This window comes from Nycticebus coucang, chromosome 7, assembly GCF_027406575.1.
Source record: "Nycticebus coucang isolate mNycCou1 chromosome 7, mNycCou1.pri, whole genome shotgun sequence".
Taxonomy (NCBI): domain Eukaryota; kingdom Metazoa; phylum Chordata; class Mammalia; order Primates; family Lorisidae; genus Nycticebus; species Nycticebus coucang.
Genome location: NC_069786.1, coordinates 82,834,983 through 82,854,650, shown reverse-complemented (window position 1 = coordinate 82,854,650; position 19,668 = coordinate 82,834,983). Strand labels below are relative to the sequence as shown.

The 19,668-nt window shown below is 37.4% G+C and overlaps 1 protein-coding gene across 1 annotated transcript in view; it reads right to left on the bottom strand.

Annotated features, from left to right (window-relative positions):
- Nucleotides 1-19,668, bottom strand: part of FSIP2 (fibrous sheath interacting protein 2) — a 103,166-nt gene that overhangs the window by 52,712 nt on the left and 30,786 nt on the right. The window contains exon 14 of the mRNA XM_053597752.1: nt 12,878-12,941. Within this exon, the coding sequence (XP_053453727.1) occupies nt 12,878-12,941 (64 nt within the window). The remainder of the gene's footprint in view (nt 1-12,877; nt 12,942-19,668) is intronic.

Here is a 19,668-nt window from a genome sequence, read left to right as displayed (position 1 = left end):
TGGTAACATAAACCAGTAGTGGTAAGCAAATGCTGAAGCTGATGTCTGCCTAGTAGTATTAGCGCTACAGGGAAACTTAATATCTGTTCAAAGGTTTTAAAAGAAGACATAAGGCTCAAATAAAAAGCAAATGGGGAATTAAAACAAAGAACTCCAAAGATTATACAGATGATCCTTAATTTATGATGGGGTTATGTTCCATTAGACCCATTGTGAGTTGACAATATTTTAAGTTAAGAATGTATTTAATATGCCTAACCTACCAAAATAATATCTTAGCCTAGACTACCTTAAACAAGCTCAGAATACTTATATTAGCCTGAAGTTAGGTGACATCATCTCACACACAGGCCATTTCATAATACAGTGTTCAATAGCATATATAATTTGTTGCATATTGTGCTAACTGTGAAAAACACTTTGGTTGTAAGGATATATGAAGTATGGTTTCTACAGAGAATGTATTGCTTTCACAGAATCCTAAAGCCAAATAATTATGTCCAACCACTCTATCTATGTGGGATGCCAAAGAGCTACACCCTCAGTGAGAAAGTCACCTAAAGAAGAAATCATGCTACAAAGAAAGCAACACAAATAAGTTATTTCTTAGCTTTTGGCTCTTGAGTAAAGGAAAAGAAGATTAGAGTATTTCTTAGAATTCATAACCACAGATTACGTCTTGTGTGATCTTGAATTTCAAGTTCAGAGAACGTGTATTGTTTATAAAACTTCAAGTGAGAATTTAACACAAAATGAGCCAGTGTTTATAGCTCTTCCAGATATGTGGCACCAGCATATTAAATTTTTTTCTGAAAAAATACAACCCATCCAAATATTACAGAATTTCCAATAATATATTTCTGTTAAAATTGAAGCCCCCCCACATCCATAAACATAAAGAAACAAACTTTCATGGCTTTTAGCAGAAAAAAAATAGCAGGGAAAACACATTAGAATTAGACCTCAAATATTTCAAATAATTGGAGGAGGAGCAAGATGGTGGACCAAAAGGATCTTTCAGCTGAGCTTTCGTAGAATGACTGTGGAAAAAGAAGGAACTCAGCCATACCTGGTGTGGGAACCTTACCCAAAGTCATAGCTCAGAGAACACAGTGAGGAGGTGGTGAGCTGGATACAGCATATGATCTAGAGCAGTGGAGACCTGATGAATTAGGTAAGTGATTGCAACTGGCTCGGATCAGCTTCCCCACCCCACCCCCATGGTGGCCCAGGGCAGGAGGAAGCCTTTCTGGAGTTTTCAGTTGTTGGGGAAGCTGCACATTGAGTGGAAAGCTTGGAACAGTAGGCGGACTCAAGCAGTATACACCAACCACATTAAATACTGGTTATAATGGACTTGCCATAGGTTTAGTGGCTAGCAAGGCAGCCATATTGAGAAGGTCTTGGCAGCCCAGGGCAGCTATTGTGGGAAGGTAGTGAAAAGGTCATAGCAGGAGCCTAAATCATGGCAGTCTTAATTCTGCCTGTCAGGAATCAAAACTTCATTCTTGGGAGAGGCTGAGGGACTCCTGCACCCCACAGGAACTAGAGTCAGGGAGCACTGTGAGACCTGCCTCTGAAGGATTCTTGTGAGTTTAAGATCCCAATATGGCAGGGCCTGAATGCTTAGGAAATAATCAGGCAATTGCCAAAGGCAATTGAGTTTGGAATGAGGACCTCAGGTTGTTGGCTATGCTGTCTGTCTCCTAAAAAAACCATAGTGCCACCTAGTGACCCAGTGACAATATATTGCAACATATTGTCATCAGGAGCAAGGACTTCTGTTTACTTGGCCACAAAGAGGAGATTGGCTTTGCTCAGGCTGAGGCCACTCCAAACTCTAAGCTCTGAGATAAGGTAATTCGATGGGAAGGAGGCAATGAGAAGAAAAAAGGATAAGGAGGTGAATAAGAAGAAAGAACACATGAGGAGGAACCAAAGAGAACATTCAGGCAATGTGAAAAACCAAAACAGAGCAACTCTACCAAGGGACCATGAAGCAGCTACTGCAGAAGACTCCACCTATAAATAATTAAGGAACCCGAATAGAAAGGGAATTTAAAATATGCATGATATAACAATAAAAGGAATGGATAAGAAAATGGAAAGACAGAAACAAAAGTTGGATGTGAGATATATAGAATATAGCAAAGACATGGATAAGATTAAGGAAATGAAGGAGACAATCAGGGAACGGAAAGATGCAGTAGAAAGTATCAAAAATAGGTTAGACCATGGAAAAAAAAGAACCTCAAAGCGAGAGGATAAAGTTTTCAAGTTAACCCAGGTGGTTAAAGAGGCAGAAAAGAAGAGAGAGAAAGCAGAACAGGCACTTAGAGAACTACAGGACTCCATGAAGCATTCAAACATACAAAAATAGGGATTTCTGAAGGGGAAGAAGATGTCCCAAAGAAATGGAAGCCCTTCTAGAGACTATCATAAATGAAAACTTCCCAAGTTTTACTAAAGACCCAATACACGCCTTTCAGATGGCTCAAACAGTGCCTCTCCAAGACACATTGTAATGAACCTACCCAAAGTCAAGATGAATGAAAAAATACTATAAGCAGCCAGGGGTAAGTGCCAACTGAACTACAAAGGCAGAGCAACTAGGATGACAGAAAACTTTTCAACTGAACCCTTCCAAGCTAGAAAAGTATGGTCATTCACTTTCAACATTCTTAAACAAAATTTTCAGCAAAGAATTCTGTATTCTGCTAAACTAAGCTTCAAAAATGATGGAAAAATCAAATCTATTTTGGATATAAAAGCACTGAAGAAACTCACCACAACAAGACCAACTCTACAGGGGACATTTAGACCTATTCTCAACACTGACCATCACAATGGGCTACCAGCAAAGTAATCACTCAGAAGCTAAAGGTCAAAACTTAGCTTCCACAATGGCACAAATGATAAAACTACACAATGGACTTTCACAAAATAAGATAAATAGAACTCTACCATACTTACCAATTCTCTTAATAAATGTCAATGGACTAAATTCACCATTGAAGAGGCACAGGCTGGCTGGTTGAATAAAAAAGTGCATGCCGGAGAGTGAGAGCAACATGGTGGCCAAGTAACAGCTTACCTGCAACTGGGCACTGTGAGTCTGGTGAGATAAGAATCTAGGCATCTCTGGCTGGTGGGATCTGCCTATAATCATCCCTTTGAGGATACAGAGAGTCAGTGAGAGACTTCTGGCCCCCAAGAGGAGGACAAAAACAGGGGAAAACTGGCAAGTGGTCAGTGTGTTTGATCTATCTAATCCCACCAGCAGCTGTAAGTAGAGCAGCAGCGAGATTACAAACCGGAAAGGCCTTACCTATGGACTGTTTTGGTGTTTTTCGACTTGGCACTCAGTTGAACTGCCTTGGGGAGAGCTTGAGCAAGAGTGAGGAGAACTTTGGGCATTGTCTAGGGGATCAGACTGAGCCGCTAAGCCAGATGGAGCTAATGGTGTTTGGCTGTGGGCTACAGGGAGCCATTGTGAGAGTACGTCCCCTGCAAGCTCCGCCCTCAGGGTCGCAGAGCAAGGATCAGGTGGGAGCTGGTAACCTAGTGACTACTGAGCAACCTAAAGGTGAGGACAGAGCCGCCTTACAGCCTCAACCCTCAGGGGCAGAGTGAGACTGGTTTTGGTGCATGGGGTAAGTGGATAGCCACTTTAGCAGTGATCCCAGCAACAATCACATTCCTTGGAAAGCTTCTGCTTAGCCAAGTTTAGAAGTTTTAAGTGCCTTTTAAGAGGGCTGAGGAGAGATTTAGGGTGTCCATCCTGTGGGGTTTGAGAAATCAGGGGAGGCCTCCAGTTGTATCAGCATTGTGATTAACATTTCATACCCCAGAAGACGACCTATTGCCCAGACAATATTCAACAAGATGTATATACTGCTTTCTTTTTTTTTTTTGGTTGTTTTTTGTTTATTTTGTTGTTGTTTCGTTTTGTTTTTTAATTTCAACCTTTTCCGAACAGATTTTTTCTTTTCTTATTTTTTCTTTTCTTTCTCCATTTTTCTAGTTTAAATACAATTTCCCATTGCTGCCTTTTTCAAAAATTAGAACTTCATTTTTGCCAGTGTTTCTACCCCTATTATTTGGTTTTTCACACAATTTTATCCCGTAAAGTTTTCTGTTTGCTTGTTTTGGTTTGATTTATAGCATTTTTGTCTATCCTCTCTACTTGGTGGAGGTAGGGTACAGTGTCTGAATCAGGTTAGCAAAGAGGTGCTGACCTCAAGGGAACCACCCAACCGGGCACCCCCAGAGGTTGGGGCTTTTTAAAGGTTGTGTCAAAGTACCCTACTGTACACCTATATTGCTCTGTCTCCCTCTTTCTGTCAATATTCCCTTTTACCCACACCCTCTCTTTCTCTATTTTCTTTTAGTTCTTTTTTTCTTTTTATTTCTTTTATCCCTTCTTGCTCCTCATCCTTCTCATCCTTCTGGCCTGTACCAAAAGGACTAATCAAAACTTAGTCCACAGGCATGGGAACTTAAAGAGCAAGAGGAAGTGAAAGGAAAATTAGGGCAAGGAAACAGATAAAAGAAATCACTCATAAGGAAGAATCAGCAGAAAAGTCCAGGCAACATGAAGAACCAGTCCAGAGCATCCCCTCCAAGGGACCACGAGGTAGCTACTGCAGAGGATTCTACCTATAAAGAAATGTTAGGAATGACAGAAAGGGAATTTAGAATACACATGATGAAAACAATGAAGGAAATGATGGAAACAATGAAGGAAACTGCTAATAAAGTGGAAAAACACTGGAAGATATTGGCCTGGGGAAAGACTTCATGAAGAAGACTGCCAATTGTAACAACAACAAAAATAAACAAATGGAACTTCATTAAACTGAAAAGCTTCTGTATATCTAAGGAGACAACAACCAAAGCAAATAGACAGCCTACACAATGGGAAAGGATATTTGCATATTTTGAATCACACAAAAGCTTGATATCTAGGATCTATAGAGAACTCAAAGTAATCCACATGGACAAAGGCAACAATCCCATATATCAGTGGGCAAGAGACATGAATAGAACCTTCTCTAAAGAAGACAGATGAATGGCTGATAAATATATGAAAAAATTTTCATTATCCCTATCTTTTAGAGAAATGCAAATCAAAGCCACCCTGAGATACAATCTAACCCCAGTGAGAATGGCCCACATCACAAAATCTCAAAACTGCAGATGCTAGCATGGATGTGGAGAGAAGGGAACACTTTTACACTGCTGGTGGGACTGCAAACTAGTACAACCTTTCTGGATAGAAGTCTGGAGAAAAACCTCAAAGCACTCAAGCTAGACCTTCCATTTGATCCTGTAATCCCATTACTGGGCATCTACCCAGAAGGGAAAAAAATCCTTTTATCATAAGGACACTTGTACTAGACTGTTTATTGCAGCTCAATTAACAATTGCCAAAATGCGGAAACAGCCTAAATGCCTACAATTTTCAATCGTATATTATAAGTAGGTTAGGAACTGAATTAAGAAAATGATTGCAGATGATGGGCAAAAGGGAACAGAGACAGAAGAGAAGCGGATCAGAGAAACACAAAATCTGTTGCAAAGTGTGACAGCCTGAAGCTTGGAGATTTCAAGCAGACTGTCTTGCCAGAGGTTCCCCCAAAGTGACTCAACTCTGAGGTCCCTGAGCACAGAGAGACAAGACTATCTGCAGGTGGGGATGCCCTCTCAGGGACTTAGTGCATTTGAGGAGTTAGCAAGGAAATGCTGAACTTGCTGGAGACAGGGCAGGCATCTAAACCTTGTCAAGAGAGAAAAAGTTTCTCAGGAAGATGAGGAAAATATCTCCTTTCTTCTGTCATCTTGGTATTGGCAGCAGCGCCCATTTGGCTGTACACAAAGCTTACTGGGGGGTTAATTGCCACTCCTGAGATTTGTGTGCATGGCTGATTGGGATCTGCTTTGACATCCTGCTCCTGGTCTGTGTTCCTTGTCATATGCTCTGTGTTAAGATCTTGAATAATTTAGAGTAATAAAAGAGGTAAATCAGTTTAATTAAGACAGTTAGTTAAGTAAATAGTTGATTAGAAAATGCAAGTCCAGCAAGAGCCATGACATAAGGGTTTAGCCTTCTCCCATTAGATTGATGATTAAAACAGTGATGTGTGTAATAAAAATGAACCTAGCCTGGAGCTAAGGCCTTCCACCAGTCCTCACGCTTGGAGGTGGAGAGTCCCCTGACACAGCTTCTTAAAATTTTCTTCTTGTGCCTTGACTCTTTAATTTTTTCTCATCGTCTTGACCTGCCAGTCACTGGGAAAGAATTCACAGTGTTTTCTGTTTGGGGCTGGTCCCCAACAAAATGATTTTACGTAAGTTTATGTTGGTATCCCAGAAGAGAATGAGTGGGCATATCTAAAGAAATAATAGCCAAAAGTTTCTTAAATGTGATGAAATCTTTAAACATTGAAATTCAAAAACTTAAGAAATCCCAAGCAGTATAATAAAAAGAAATTCACATTAGGTCAAATAATAATTGATATCATAATATAGAGTATAAATATAAATTATTACTAGTTGCTAGATAGAGGGAAAAGACACATAGAAGAGAACAAAGACAAGAAATGTCTCTGACGCCTTAAAAAATAATGCTACCTAGAACACAATGGAATAATCTCCTTAAAATGCTAAAAGCAAAATGGACAGCAAATAAAGCTGTTATGCTAGTATTCCTGCCCAGAGATAAAACACTTAAGAAAAGGAAAGCAGATTAAATTTTAGTCAAAGTAAAATTTTAAAAAATGTCACCAGCAGACCTTCTCTACAGAGGAATGTTAAATGAAGTTCTTAGGAGACCTGGATCTACAGAAAGGATGCAAGAATAACAGAAATGGTAAACTTGGCTAAATATAAAACATTCCTTTAAATAATTTTTACACATATTTAAAAGGTACATGACTGTTTAAAGCAAAAATAATACATTCATACATTCAAAATATGTAAAGTGAAATTAATAATGACATAATGAAATTTCAAAAGAGATAAAATGGACATATAGTGCTGTGATAATTCTTACATTATATGTGAAGTGGTATGATATTATGTGGAAGTACAATGTAAAAAGTAATAGACAAATATGCTGAGCCTCAGACAAATTATTGAGAACAACAATAATAAACAACAACAGTAAGAATTACTGTACTCTTTAACCCAACAGAGAAGATTATATGAAAAGCCAATGCATATTCAATCCAATAGAAATGAGGAAATGAGGGGAAAATGAAAATAAAAACAAATTTATTCCTAAATCAAATAAAATTGATAATTACATTAAATATACAGCACTTACTCTCAGACTGTTCACAAAAATCAATTTTAGTTGGATTTCAAATACAAATATGAAAGGTAAAACAATAAAGGTTCTAGAATGTAATATAGAAAATCTGTATGACTTTAGGTACACAAAGATGTCTTAAATGAGGCAAAAAAGATTAAGATATTGGACTACATTAAAAAGAAGGACTTCCATTTATAAAAAGATACAGTAAAGAAAGGGAAAATACAAGTTAAAGAACGGAAGAAGACATTTTCATAAATACAACAGACAAAGGATTCTAATCTCGATTATATAAATAACTCACACAAATCTTTAACAAAGACAGACCATCCAGTTAAAATAAGAGAAAAAAATGGAACAGACCCTTTAGAAAACATAATGATCAACTAGTCAAAAAACACATAAAGTACATTCAAATTCATTAGTCATAAGGTAATTTATCACTAAAACCATAAAACATCCACATGAATGGAAAGCTTAAAATACATGCTATAATAAAATAGTAAAGTGTTGCTGAGAATGTAGAGCCATAATAATTCCCACATAATGCCAATGGAAATAAAAATTTATGCAAACCATTGTGGAAAAGCATTTGTCGGTCCCTACTAAAGCTGAACATAAACATAACACATGATGTAGCAATTACACAACTAGGAATATACCTGATGGAAATTAATGTACACATGTGCCAAAATAAATAACGTATGTTCAAAGCAAATTCTCACATAATGGCCAAAGACTTCAAATAATGAAAGTGATGTATATACAGAAACCATTAATGAGGATAGAACTCTCATGATCTAATCACCTCTTAAGGTCCCAAAATTTAATATTGCTGGATTTGGGAGTATGTTTTCAACATGTAAACTTTGGGAATATATTCAAACTATAAAATGATATTCAAATGTAAAGGCACTCAAGAGAGTGCTTAATATTAAGAAGTATCAATTTTCTCAAAGTCAAAAATTTTGTTCTGATTTGGATGGTCTTTACTTCTTGCTAATTCTTCTGCTAGGATTTCCATTACAATGTCAAAAAGGAGAAGTGACAGTGTGCATCTTTGACTTGTACCTGATCTTATTTAGAGGGAAAACTTTTAAGATTTCCTCCTTAATTTTCATGTTATATGTGATATTTTCATATATATTTTTTATTACACTGAGGTAAGTTACTTCTGTGCATATTTTCTTGAGAGTAATAATAATGAATTAATATTAAACTTTGTCAAATACATTTACTGAATCTATTCACATGATCATGTACTTTGTTCAATCATTTTGTTAATGTACTGATTTACATTGATTGGCTTGCATATGTTGACACATACATACAACCTGGGGATAAATCTTACTTGGTCATTGAGTATAATTTTTTAATTGTGCTTTTAAATATGGGTTGCTAGTATTTCATCGAGGATATATATATATGTATATGTATATATATATATATATATATATATATATACTCATCAGATATATTGGCCAGTAGTTTTTTGTCTTTCCAGTGTCTTTGTCTGATTTGGATATCCAGGAGATGCCAGCCCAAGGATGAGCTGGCACCCTATTTGGGGGGAAGAATTTAAAAAGTATTCACACTGTCTCTTTGAATGTTTGGTAGAGTTCACCAGTAAAGCCATCTTGTCCAAGGACTTTTCTTCATTAGAAGATTTTTGATTGTAGATTCAATCTCCTTACTTGTTATTGGTCTATTCAGATATTCTCTTTCTTCTTGATTCAGTTTTTGTAGGCTGTATGTTTCCAAAAATATATGCAGTTCTAGATTATTCAGTGTGTTGATGTATAATTGTTCACAATAGTCCCTTATGACCCTTTCTACTTTAGAGACAACCATTTTAATGTCCCCTTTTCTTATTTGTGATTTTATTTGAGTCTTCTCTCTGTTTTTGTCTAGTTAAGGGTTTTTTAATTTACTTTTTTAAAAATATAAATTCTTTGTTTTGTTGATTTTTCCATTGCTCTTATTTATGTATTTTCATTATTACATGTTATTATTTTATTATTATATTATATTATGTACAATGTATAATGATCAAATAAAGAGAATAGGGGTCTCTATCACCTCAAATATTTTTAGTTATTTTTAAATATATAATAAAATATTTTTAATATATTATACTACTAAATACTAGATCTCACTCATTCACCCTATTTATTTCTACCCTAACATTTATTATTTCCTTTTATTGATGACTTTGGACTTAGTTTGTTCTTCTTTTTCTAGTTTCTTTAAGTATAAAGTTAAGTTGTTAGAAATCTTTCTTTTTTGTTAATGTTAAGTATTTCTTGCTATACACTTACTTGAAACTATTGCTTTTGCTGCATTCAATAGGTTCTGTATGTTGTGTTTTTGTTTGTTTGTTTTTTGTCTAGAGATAGTTTTTAAGCTTCCTTTTGATTTTCAATTTGACCCAGTGGTTTTTCAAAAGTGTGTTGATTAGTTCACAAGAATGTGTGATTTCTCTGGCTTTCTTGCTTTTTTGATTTCAAGTTTAATTCCCTGTGTTTATAAAATATAACTGGAATGACTGAAATCATTTTTTAAATTTGCTTAGTTTTTTTTTTTATAGTGAACATGGCATCTATTCTAGAGAATGTTTCATGTATGTTTGAGCAGAATGTGTATTCAATTCTGTGTAAGTTTATTAGGCTAACTTGTTGTAGAGGAACAAATTATGTCTATTTGCAGATGACCTGCTCACATGCATAAAAGCTCTAAATACTACAATTAGAATAAATTAATTCAGTAAAGTTACAGTATACATAATCAAGATAGAAAAATCAACTGAATGTCTATATATAAATGACACAATACTAAAAAAACTTAAGAAATCAATCCTATTTGCAAAAATAATAAAATGCTTAGAAACAAACTTTAAGAGATTAAACACTTATACCAAGAATTATTAAACACTGATGAAGAAAATTTTAAAAACATAAACAGACAGACATCTTTGTATTGTTAAAATGTCCATGCTACCTAAAATTATAAATACAATGCAGTGTCCATTATATTTCCAATGATATTCTTCACAAAAATATTTTAAAAATCCTAAAGTTCATAAAATCCTAAAACTCATATGGAATCACAAAAGGCTCTGAATAGCCAAAGTAATCTCAAACAAGAAGAACAAAGCTATGGGCATCAAACACTCTGATTTTGACCACAGTGATCAAAACAATATGATATTGGCATAAAACAGATATATAGATTAATAAAATATAATACAATACCCAGAAATAAATCTATGCAGCTCCAGTCAAATGATATTTGAAAAGGATGCCAATAAAATACAATGGGTATTTTGAAAAAAGAATTTTAAAACGTTTTCATCACAAATGAATGATAAATAGTTGAGGTTATAGATAATCTAATTTTGTCTATTTGATCACTCCACAATGTATACATGTTTTGAAACATTGCAATGTACTCCATAAATATATACAATTACTATTTATCAGTTAAAAAAAGACCAAGAAAGGACAGTTTCTTCAATAAATAATGTTGGGAAAACTGTAAATTCACATGCCAAAGAATTAAATTGCAAACATATCTCACATTATATATAATAAAACAACTCAGCTCAGCACCTGTAGTTCAATGGCTAGGACTCCGACCACATACGCCAGAGCTGGGGTGTTCGAATCCAGCCTAGCCCTGCCAAACAACAATGACAACAACAACAACACCTAGCCGGGTATTGTGGCAGGCATGTGTAGTCTCAGCTACTTGGGAGGCTGTGGCAAGAGAATCACTTAAGCCCAAGAGTTTGAGGTTGCTGTGAGCTGTGACACCATGGCTCTCTACCCGGGGTGGCATAGTGACACTCTGTCTCAAAGAAAAAATAAATAAATAAAACAACTCAAAATGGATTAAAGACTTGAATGTAAGACCTGAAATCATAAAACACTAAAAGAATATAGGAGAAAAGCTTCTTTCCATAGATCCAGGGAAGAATTTTTTGAATGTGACACCAAAAACACAAGTAATAAAAGCAAAAGTAGACAAATTGGATTGTATCAAACTAAAAAAGTTTTGCATAACAAAGGAAACAATCAATATAGTAAAAATAATCTACTGAATTATAGGAAATATTTAAAAACAATATATCTGATAAAGAGCTAACATCTAAAATACATGTAGCTCTCTAACAAGTGAATAGCAAAAAATATAAATAGCCTAGTTAAAAGTACCTGAACAGGCATGAATATATTTCTCAAAAAAAGAAACACAAATAGCAAAAATTATATCAAACTGTACATGGTCAACATCACTAATCATCAGGGAAATGCAAATCAAAACCACAAGGCATCACCTCAGACCAGTTAGAATGGCTATTATTAAAGAAACAAAAGACAACTGTTGGCAAGATTGTGGAGAAAAGAGAACCTTTGTATTGTTGGTAGAAATGTAAATCTGTATAGCCATTATGGAAAACAGTATGTAAGTTCCTCAAAAAAATTAAAATAGACCTACACAATGACCCAGCAATCCCATTTCTGGGAATACATCCAAAGGAAATTAAATCAGTATGTTGAGAGGTTATCTGCAATTCCAGGTTCTTCACAGCATAGAAGAATCATCAAGTTTTATACAGATGTTCTTTGACTTACAATTGAATGAGTTTATCTTGAAAAAATCATTATAAGCCAAAAATAAGTTAAAAAATGCATTTAATGCCCCATAAATCCTTCACAAATTTGAAAAATTCTAAGTTGAACCATCCTAAGCCCAGATGCTCAATTTATTATGGAGTATATCCCGACACATCCACAGTAAAATTAAAAAATCACAAGTCAAGCCATGGTAAGTTGGAGACTATGTGAGCCTTAAATATACACACTTTTCAATTGTCAACTATATTTCAATAAAGTTGAGGAGGAAAAGTTGCTATAAAAGCAGAAAACAATAAGTGATATGAGTACAAAAAATTCAACAATTTTTTTTGTAATTTTAGAGCAATGGAACTATTCTGTAAATATGTAATGGTGCCTATGTGATATTATGCATTTGTCAAAATCCATAATATTCTTTCATAATTGTCTTTTATAATTCTGTGGGTTTTAACAAATGCATAGAGTGAATCTTAATGTAACCTATGGACTTAAATTAGTGATAATGCATCAGTATTGGTTCATAATTATAATAAAGATACCAAACTCATGGAAGATGTTAGTAATAGTACAAACTCAAAAAATAGCAAAGATTAAAAAAATAAAATATTTCTTCTCATCTTTCACTTCTCAGCTATGGTTTCTTCTGTAAAGCCTTCTCTGAAGATCCTAGAAAACCCTGAGTATTATCTTCTTTGTATTATTTTCCCTCTAAACATACATACTTTCTTTGTTGCACTTAGATATTGGGCTATGTCACTGCCATAATCACGTCCCCACCACCCGGTAATAACCCTTAGTAAAAATTAAGGCTTTTTCTTCTTTGTATGTTCAATGTATATGACCATGAATCATGATCTCAATATATGTTAAATGAAAGAATAAACTGACAGATCACATTATTTACTCAATAATTCTTGCTGATATTTACCTGGGTCACACATGTAGCTTGATCTCTTGATTGGTCTTCCATTCCAATAAGTATTAATATCCTTCTATATAATTAACAATAAAAAACAGATCCTTAGAGAATTATTTTTCAAAATTTGAACACCAAAGATTATTTCTATATATAAGATAGAGAAATTTAAGATTTTTAAAATCTTTTATAATAAAGGTACACATTTTTACTATGTTTGTATCACATGTATTATTTACAGAATTTAAAAGTTCATAGTTGTATTAGAAAGTGTCTGAAAGACCAAACACACATTTAGTGATTTGTTAAGCTTTGGGTCTCAGCATACATTTATATTCATGGACAAGATTTATCACAATGAAAGGATATGGATAGGTTACGTAAAGGGGAAAGTTCCAAGCTGAGTCTAGAGAAATCCATGCACAGTCTTCCTTATGCTCTCTTTCTTCTGTGAAATGACAAACTTGATTATGTTCTTTTCTACAGTGATAAAAGATGCAGTAACATGTGTACAGTGTTTTTGCCGAGGGAAATCATTTAGAAATTCAGCAATGTTTCTATTGAAGGCCCTTCCTGTAGACACCTTCTGCTTAGCACATGTCACAATTCCAGACTTTCTGAAGAAAAACATGTGTTCAGCAAGAATCACATTGTGTGTCCTATCTAGGTATAGTCAACCAGCCTACCTAGTAAGGACAAGTTTCATGTGTAGAAAAATGTTTCCCGGTCAAGTTCCCACAGACCAGCCAAAGGCCAACCTTGTGCAAAGGCCTCTTTAACAATGCAAGTCTCCAGCCTGCTATCTTACCTTTGTTTTCTGCACAATAGTATTTGCTGGTATCCTAAAATTAACTGCCCATGGAATACATTAATTAGCAAGGAAGTTAACCAACTCAGTGGGAAAAAGAATAAGGCATTTTTTTTATAAATTTTGGATTAGTACAAGGGTACATATGATTGGACTACATTGTTTAAATTTGTTAGGTAAAGTCCAAGTTGTAGTTGAGCCCTTCTCCCAGGAGGTGCAAACTAATACAGCCTTATTGGAAAAAAGTATAGAAAAAGTATAGAACTAAAAGCAAAACTTCCATTTGATCCTTCAATCCTATTACTAGTTATCTACCCAGAAGAAAAAAAAAAAAACATTTTACCACAAGAACATTTATACTTGAATGTTTATCACAACTCAATTCACAATCACCAAGATTTGGTAACCACCCAAGTACCCACCAACCCATGAATGGATTAATAAACTGTGGTATATGTATGTATACCATGGAATACTATTCAGCAGTAGGTATGTTATTTAATAAAGGGGAAAAGTGTAAGTGAAGTTGAAAGGCAGAGAACATATTTCTTTCAGAACTCGATGTAGCTCTCTGGTCTTGTCAAAGAACATAATCTGCTCAGGAAAGCAAATCTGGTATAATAAAATTCTTTTTTTTCCTAGATCTGAGAGCTGAAAACATGCCACCAGAAATATATTTTCTCATAGAGGTAGGCTGTGTGCAACATTTTAGAAAACATAACATAATACGGTCAGCCCTCCAAACCCACAGGTTTCACAACTGTGGGATCAGAATTGTAGAATGATTGTAGAATGGAAACAATGTAACTTAATTATATGTACCCTTATATTAATCTCTACTTTTAAAATAATATTCAGGGAAAAATGCATCTGTACTGAACATGTATAAACTTTTTATTCTTGTCATCATTCCCTAAACAATATAGTATAACAATATAAATTAGCATTTATATTGTACTAGGTATTATAAGTAATCTAGAGATGATTTAAAGTATATAAGAGGGCATGTACATTAGACTATATGAAAATAATATGCCATTTAAAGTCAGGGATTTGAGTGAATACAAATTTTGATATCTGTAGAGGTCCTGGAACCAATCCCTCATGGACACTGAGGAACTACTGTAGTTACAATAAAAATGTTCATTCTTGGAGGGGGAGACAAGATGGCGGACTGAAGCCAGCTTTCAACAAAGGCTCCTGTCCAGAAGGAGAGTTAAGGGACAGGAATTTAGTAAGTATCCTGGTGGACTTGAGCCTCACCAAGAGAGAAGGCTGAAGAACGCACATCAACACTGCTGAGGCAAGTTGTGATCACAAGGACGCAAACAAAAGGTACAAAATCCACCACCAAGTGGACGGGAGTCCCCCTCCCCCATGAGACCGGCTCTAGAGCCCCACAATTGAACAAACAAGCGGGCAGAAATTAAAGCCCCTCCCACTACACTCCACGGGAGAGACCTTCTAAAAACTCGACCTACCTCCCCTACTGGGGTGCCGTGGCGTTCTCCTGCCGGACATAGGGCTGAATAAAACTTTGGGAATCCTTTGCCGGCAACCCTGAATCCCCGGCGCTCCCCTCCCGCCCACTGAGGTCTGGAGGCCTGTCCCCCAGGACTTCGGATCCGTGGGTGATTTCTCAAGGGGAGTGGACAGTCCCCGAGTTGCGACTGGTCAGCATTGACTCTGAGGCGTGCCAAGTGAGGAGAGGGCACCGGGCTGAGGGGGAGTCACACCTCGCGGCACTTCCCTGCGGTGCAGCTCCCCGGGCATAGGGGGCCCAAGACTGAATCAGACTCTGGCCTCCCTGCAGAGAGCTGAGAACCCCTACTCTCACTCGGGGTCTGAGGGCCTATCCCCCAGGAGTTCGGCTCCTTGGGTGATTTCTCGAGGGGAGTGCACAGTGCCTGAGCTGCATCAGGTCAGCGCTGACTCTGGGACACGTGAGCGAGGAGAGGGCACTCCGCTGAGGGGAAATCAAGCCTTGGCGGCACTTCCCTGCGGTGCAGTGCAGGAGCCCTCCCCAGACCGTAGTATTGCGTGAAACTGAATGAAACTCTAGCTTCCCCCCGCCCCACTCCCAATCCGGGTCTGGGGGCCCATCCCCCAAGAGTTCTGATTCTTGGGGGATCTCTTAAGGGGTGTGGACCCAGCACAAACTGCGGCCGCTCAGTGCTGACTCTGGGGCGCGGGACAGAGGAGAAAAGGGTCACCTGAGTGCCCACACCAGAGCAGCAGTTCCCTGGAGGTAGATCAACAGCCGTTTTTTCTTTAACGGCAGAACGCTCACTTCTGGATATTCTGAGGCCACACCCCCTGTCTCCCTGGGCAACCAGAGGAGGCCACCGGTGACACGGCTCACAAACCCGGAAGCCTCCAGGGCGGGGCCGACCCAGAGAGGTGTTCAGACGCAATTCTCCAGCAGCAAAGACGTTTGAACTCAAAACAGCCCGTCTCCTGTAGGCGACGACAGGAACAGAGACAGAACCTCACAAAGTTGTCTGTTCTGTTCTGTTCTGTTAGCAGCATCCATCAGGGACGGGGCTAAGCCTGAGTGAACACCTCCTTCCCATCACCTGCATCAAACACTCAAAGATGTCAGGCCCCATCTCCTCCTGCTAGATAGCGGCAGTCTGCGGGGGCCTGGCAGACTTCCTTGCGATTCAGGCAGGTGCAAACCCCTGGAGTGTCAGTTCACTGCAGGCAACTGGGTTAGCCATCTGCAGAGATACCAGTGACTGGGTCCGACGGAGGGGCAAAGTGGGGAAGGAGACGTCAACCTTCCCAGACTGCTCTGTTTGCGGGGTGGCTCCTCCTGACTCCACGCTGCACTGGGGTGAACTGTCTCAGAGGAGTCACCAGGCCCCTGTGATCCAGTTCCCAGAGACCTCTTGAACCCTTCCACCTGAGACAAGTGCCGATTGAGACAGTTGATTCGGACCTTTTGAACTGGGCTAATAGACTGAGGACTTTTCAGGTGGTGCCCTGGGTGTGCGATTGTAGGAAGGTTTGATTCTCCTTTTCCAACTGGGGCCAGAGGTGGGCAGGCGGGGTGACTTAATTGCTGATTTTTCCACACAGCTGAGACTTCAAGCCAGAGTAGAAGTTGCAATAGGATCGAACAGAAACCAGCTGAAAACAAGACAGAACCACTTTGCTCCACCACACCAGACAGGGCCCCAGTTTCTCAGGCCACAACACTGTACGGGCCCTCGATAAAACCCCAGGGGAAAAACCAAAGGGAGTAAACCATGGGGCGGAATCAGCGGAAAAACTCTGGTAACATGAATAACCAGAATAGATCAACCCCCCCAAGAAAAGATACGGCAGATGTGATTGAAGATCCCATTCATAAACAACTGGCTGAGATGTCAGAAGTCGAATTCAGAATTTGGTTTGCAGACAAGATTAATAAAATGGAATTAGGAATTCGAGGAGAAATTCAAAAACTGTCTCAAGAATTTAACGAATTTAAAGACAAAACCACCAAAGACTTAGACACACTGAAACAAGAACTTACAGCCCTCAAAGATATGAAAAATACAGTAGAATCCCTCAGTAACAGAATGGAGCAAGCAGAAGAAAGGATTTCTGACATTGAAGATAAAGTCTTCGAACGCTCCCAATCTCTCAAAGAGGAAGAGAAATGGAGAGCAAAAACGGATCACTCACTCAGAGAGCTCTCAGATAATTCGAAAAAAAATAACATAAGAGTTATAGGAATTTCGGAGACTGATGAAGTTGCAGCCAAGGGCACAGAGGCCCTTCTACATGAAATTATGAAAGAAAATTTTCCAGACATGCCTAGAGAATCTGAAATTCAGATAGCAGACAGCTTCAGAACCCCAGCACGATTCAACCCCAATAAGCCATCTCCCAGACATATCATAATTAGCTTCACTAAAGTTAACATGAAAGAGAAGATTCTCAAAGCAGCCCGGCGAAAGAAAACTATAACGTACAAAGGTAAGAATATTAGAATAACTGCAGATCTCTCTGCTGAAACTTTTCAAGCAAGAAGAGGCTGGTCATCAACTTTTAATCTCCTAAAGCAAAAAAACTTTCAACCCAGGATCTTGTATCCAGCTAAACTGAGTTTCATCTATGATGGAGAAATTAAATACTTCAATGACATTCATATGTTGAAAAAATTTGCCATAAGTAAACCAGCTCTTCAGGATGTTCTCAGACCTATCCTCCACAATGACCAACCCAATCCTATACCACAAAAGTAAACTCACTCAGAAACTTCGGATCAAACTCCAACTTCCACACTGGCGAAAGGATTAAAAATGTCCACTGGACCTTTGAAAAACTCGATACCCAAAATTCCACCAGACTTATCCTTACTCTCCATCAATGTGAATGGCTTAAACTGTCCTCTAAAGAGGCATAGATTAGCTGACTGGATACAAAAACTCAAGCCAGATATTTGTTGCATACAAGAGTCACATCTCAACTTAAAAGACAAATACAGACTCAGGGTGAAAGGATGGTCATCCATATTTCAGGCAAATGGTAATCAGAAAAAAGCAGGTGTTGCAATTTTATTTGCAGATACAGTAGGCTTTAAACCATCAAAAGTAAGGAAGGACAAGAATGGTCACTTCATATTTGTTAAGGGTAATACTCAATATGACGAGATCTCAATTATTAATATCTATGCACCCAACCAGAATGCACCTCAATTTATAAGAGAAACTCTAACAGACATGAGTAACTTGATTTCCTCCAGCTCCATAATCGTTGGAGATTTCAACACTCCCTTGGCAGTGTTGGATCGATCCTCCAGAAAGAAGCTGAGCAAAGAAATCTTAGATTTAAACCTAACCATCCAATATTTAGATTTAGCAGACATCTACAGAACATTTCATCCCAACAAAACTGAATACACATACTTCTCATCAGCCCACGGAACTTACTCCAAAATTGATCACATTTTAGGTCACAAGTCTAACCTCAGTAAATTTAAAGGAATAGAAATTATTCCATGCATCTTCTCGGACCATCATGGAATAAAACTTGAATTGAGTAACAACAGGAATCTGCATACCCATACAAAAACATGGAAGTTAAATAACCTTATGCTGAATGATAGCTGGGTCAGAGATGAGATTAAGAAAGAAATCACCAATTTTTTGGAACAAAATGACAATGAAGACACAAGCTATCAGAACCTCTGGGACACTGCAAAGGCAGTTCTAAGAGGGAAATTTATAGCACTGCAAGCCTTCCTCAAGAGAACGGAAAGAGAGGAAGTTAACAACTTAATGGGACATCTCACGCAACTGGAAAAGGAAGAACATTCCAACCCCAAACCCAGTAGAAGAAAAGAAATAACCAAAATTAGAGCAGAATTAAATGAAATTGAAAACAAAAGAATAATACAACAGATCAATAAATCAAAAAGCTGGTTTTTTGAAAAGGTCAATAAAATAGATAAACCTCTGGCCAACCTAATCAGGAAAAAAAGAGTAAAATCTCTAATATCATCAATCAGAAACAACAAAGACGAAATAACCACAGACTCATCAGAAATCCAAAAAATCCTTAATGAATATTACAAGAAACTTTATTCTCAGAAATATGAAAATCTGAAGGAAATAGACCGATACTTGGAAGCACGCCACCTTCCAAGACTTAACCAGAATCAAGTGGAAATGTTGAACAGACCCATATCAAGTTCAGAAATAGCATCAACTATACAAAACCTCCCTAAAAAGAAAGGCCCGAGACCAGATGGTTTCACGTCAGAATTCTACCAAACCTTTAAAGAGGAATTAGTACCTATATTACTCAACCTGTTCCAAAATGTAGAAAAAGAAGGAAGACTACCCAACACGTTCTATGAAGCAAATATCACCCTGATCCCCAAACCAGGAAAAGACCCAACAAGAAAAGAAAATTATAGACCAATATCACTAATGAATATAGATGCAAAAATATTCAACAAGATCCTAACAAACAGAATCCAGCAACACATCAAACAAATTAT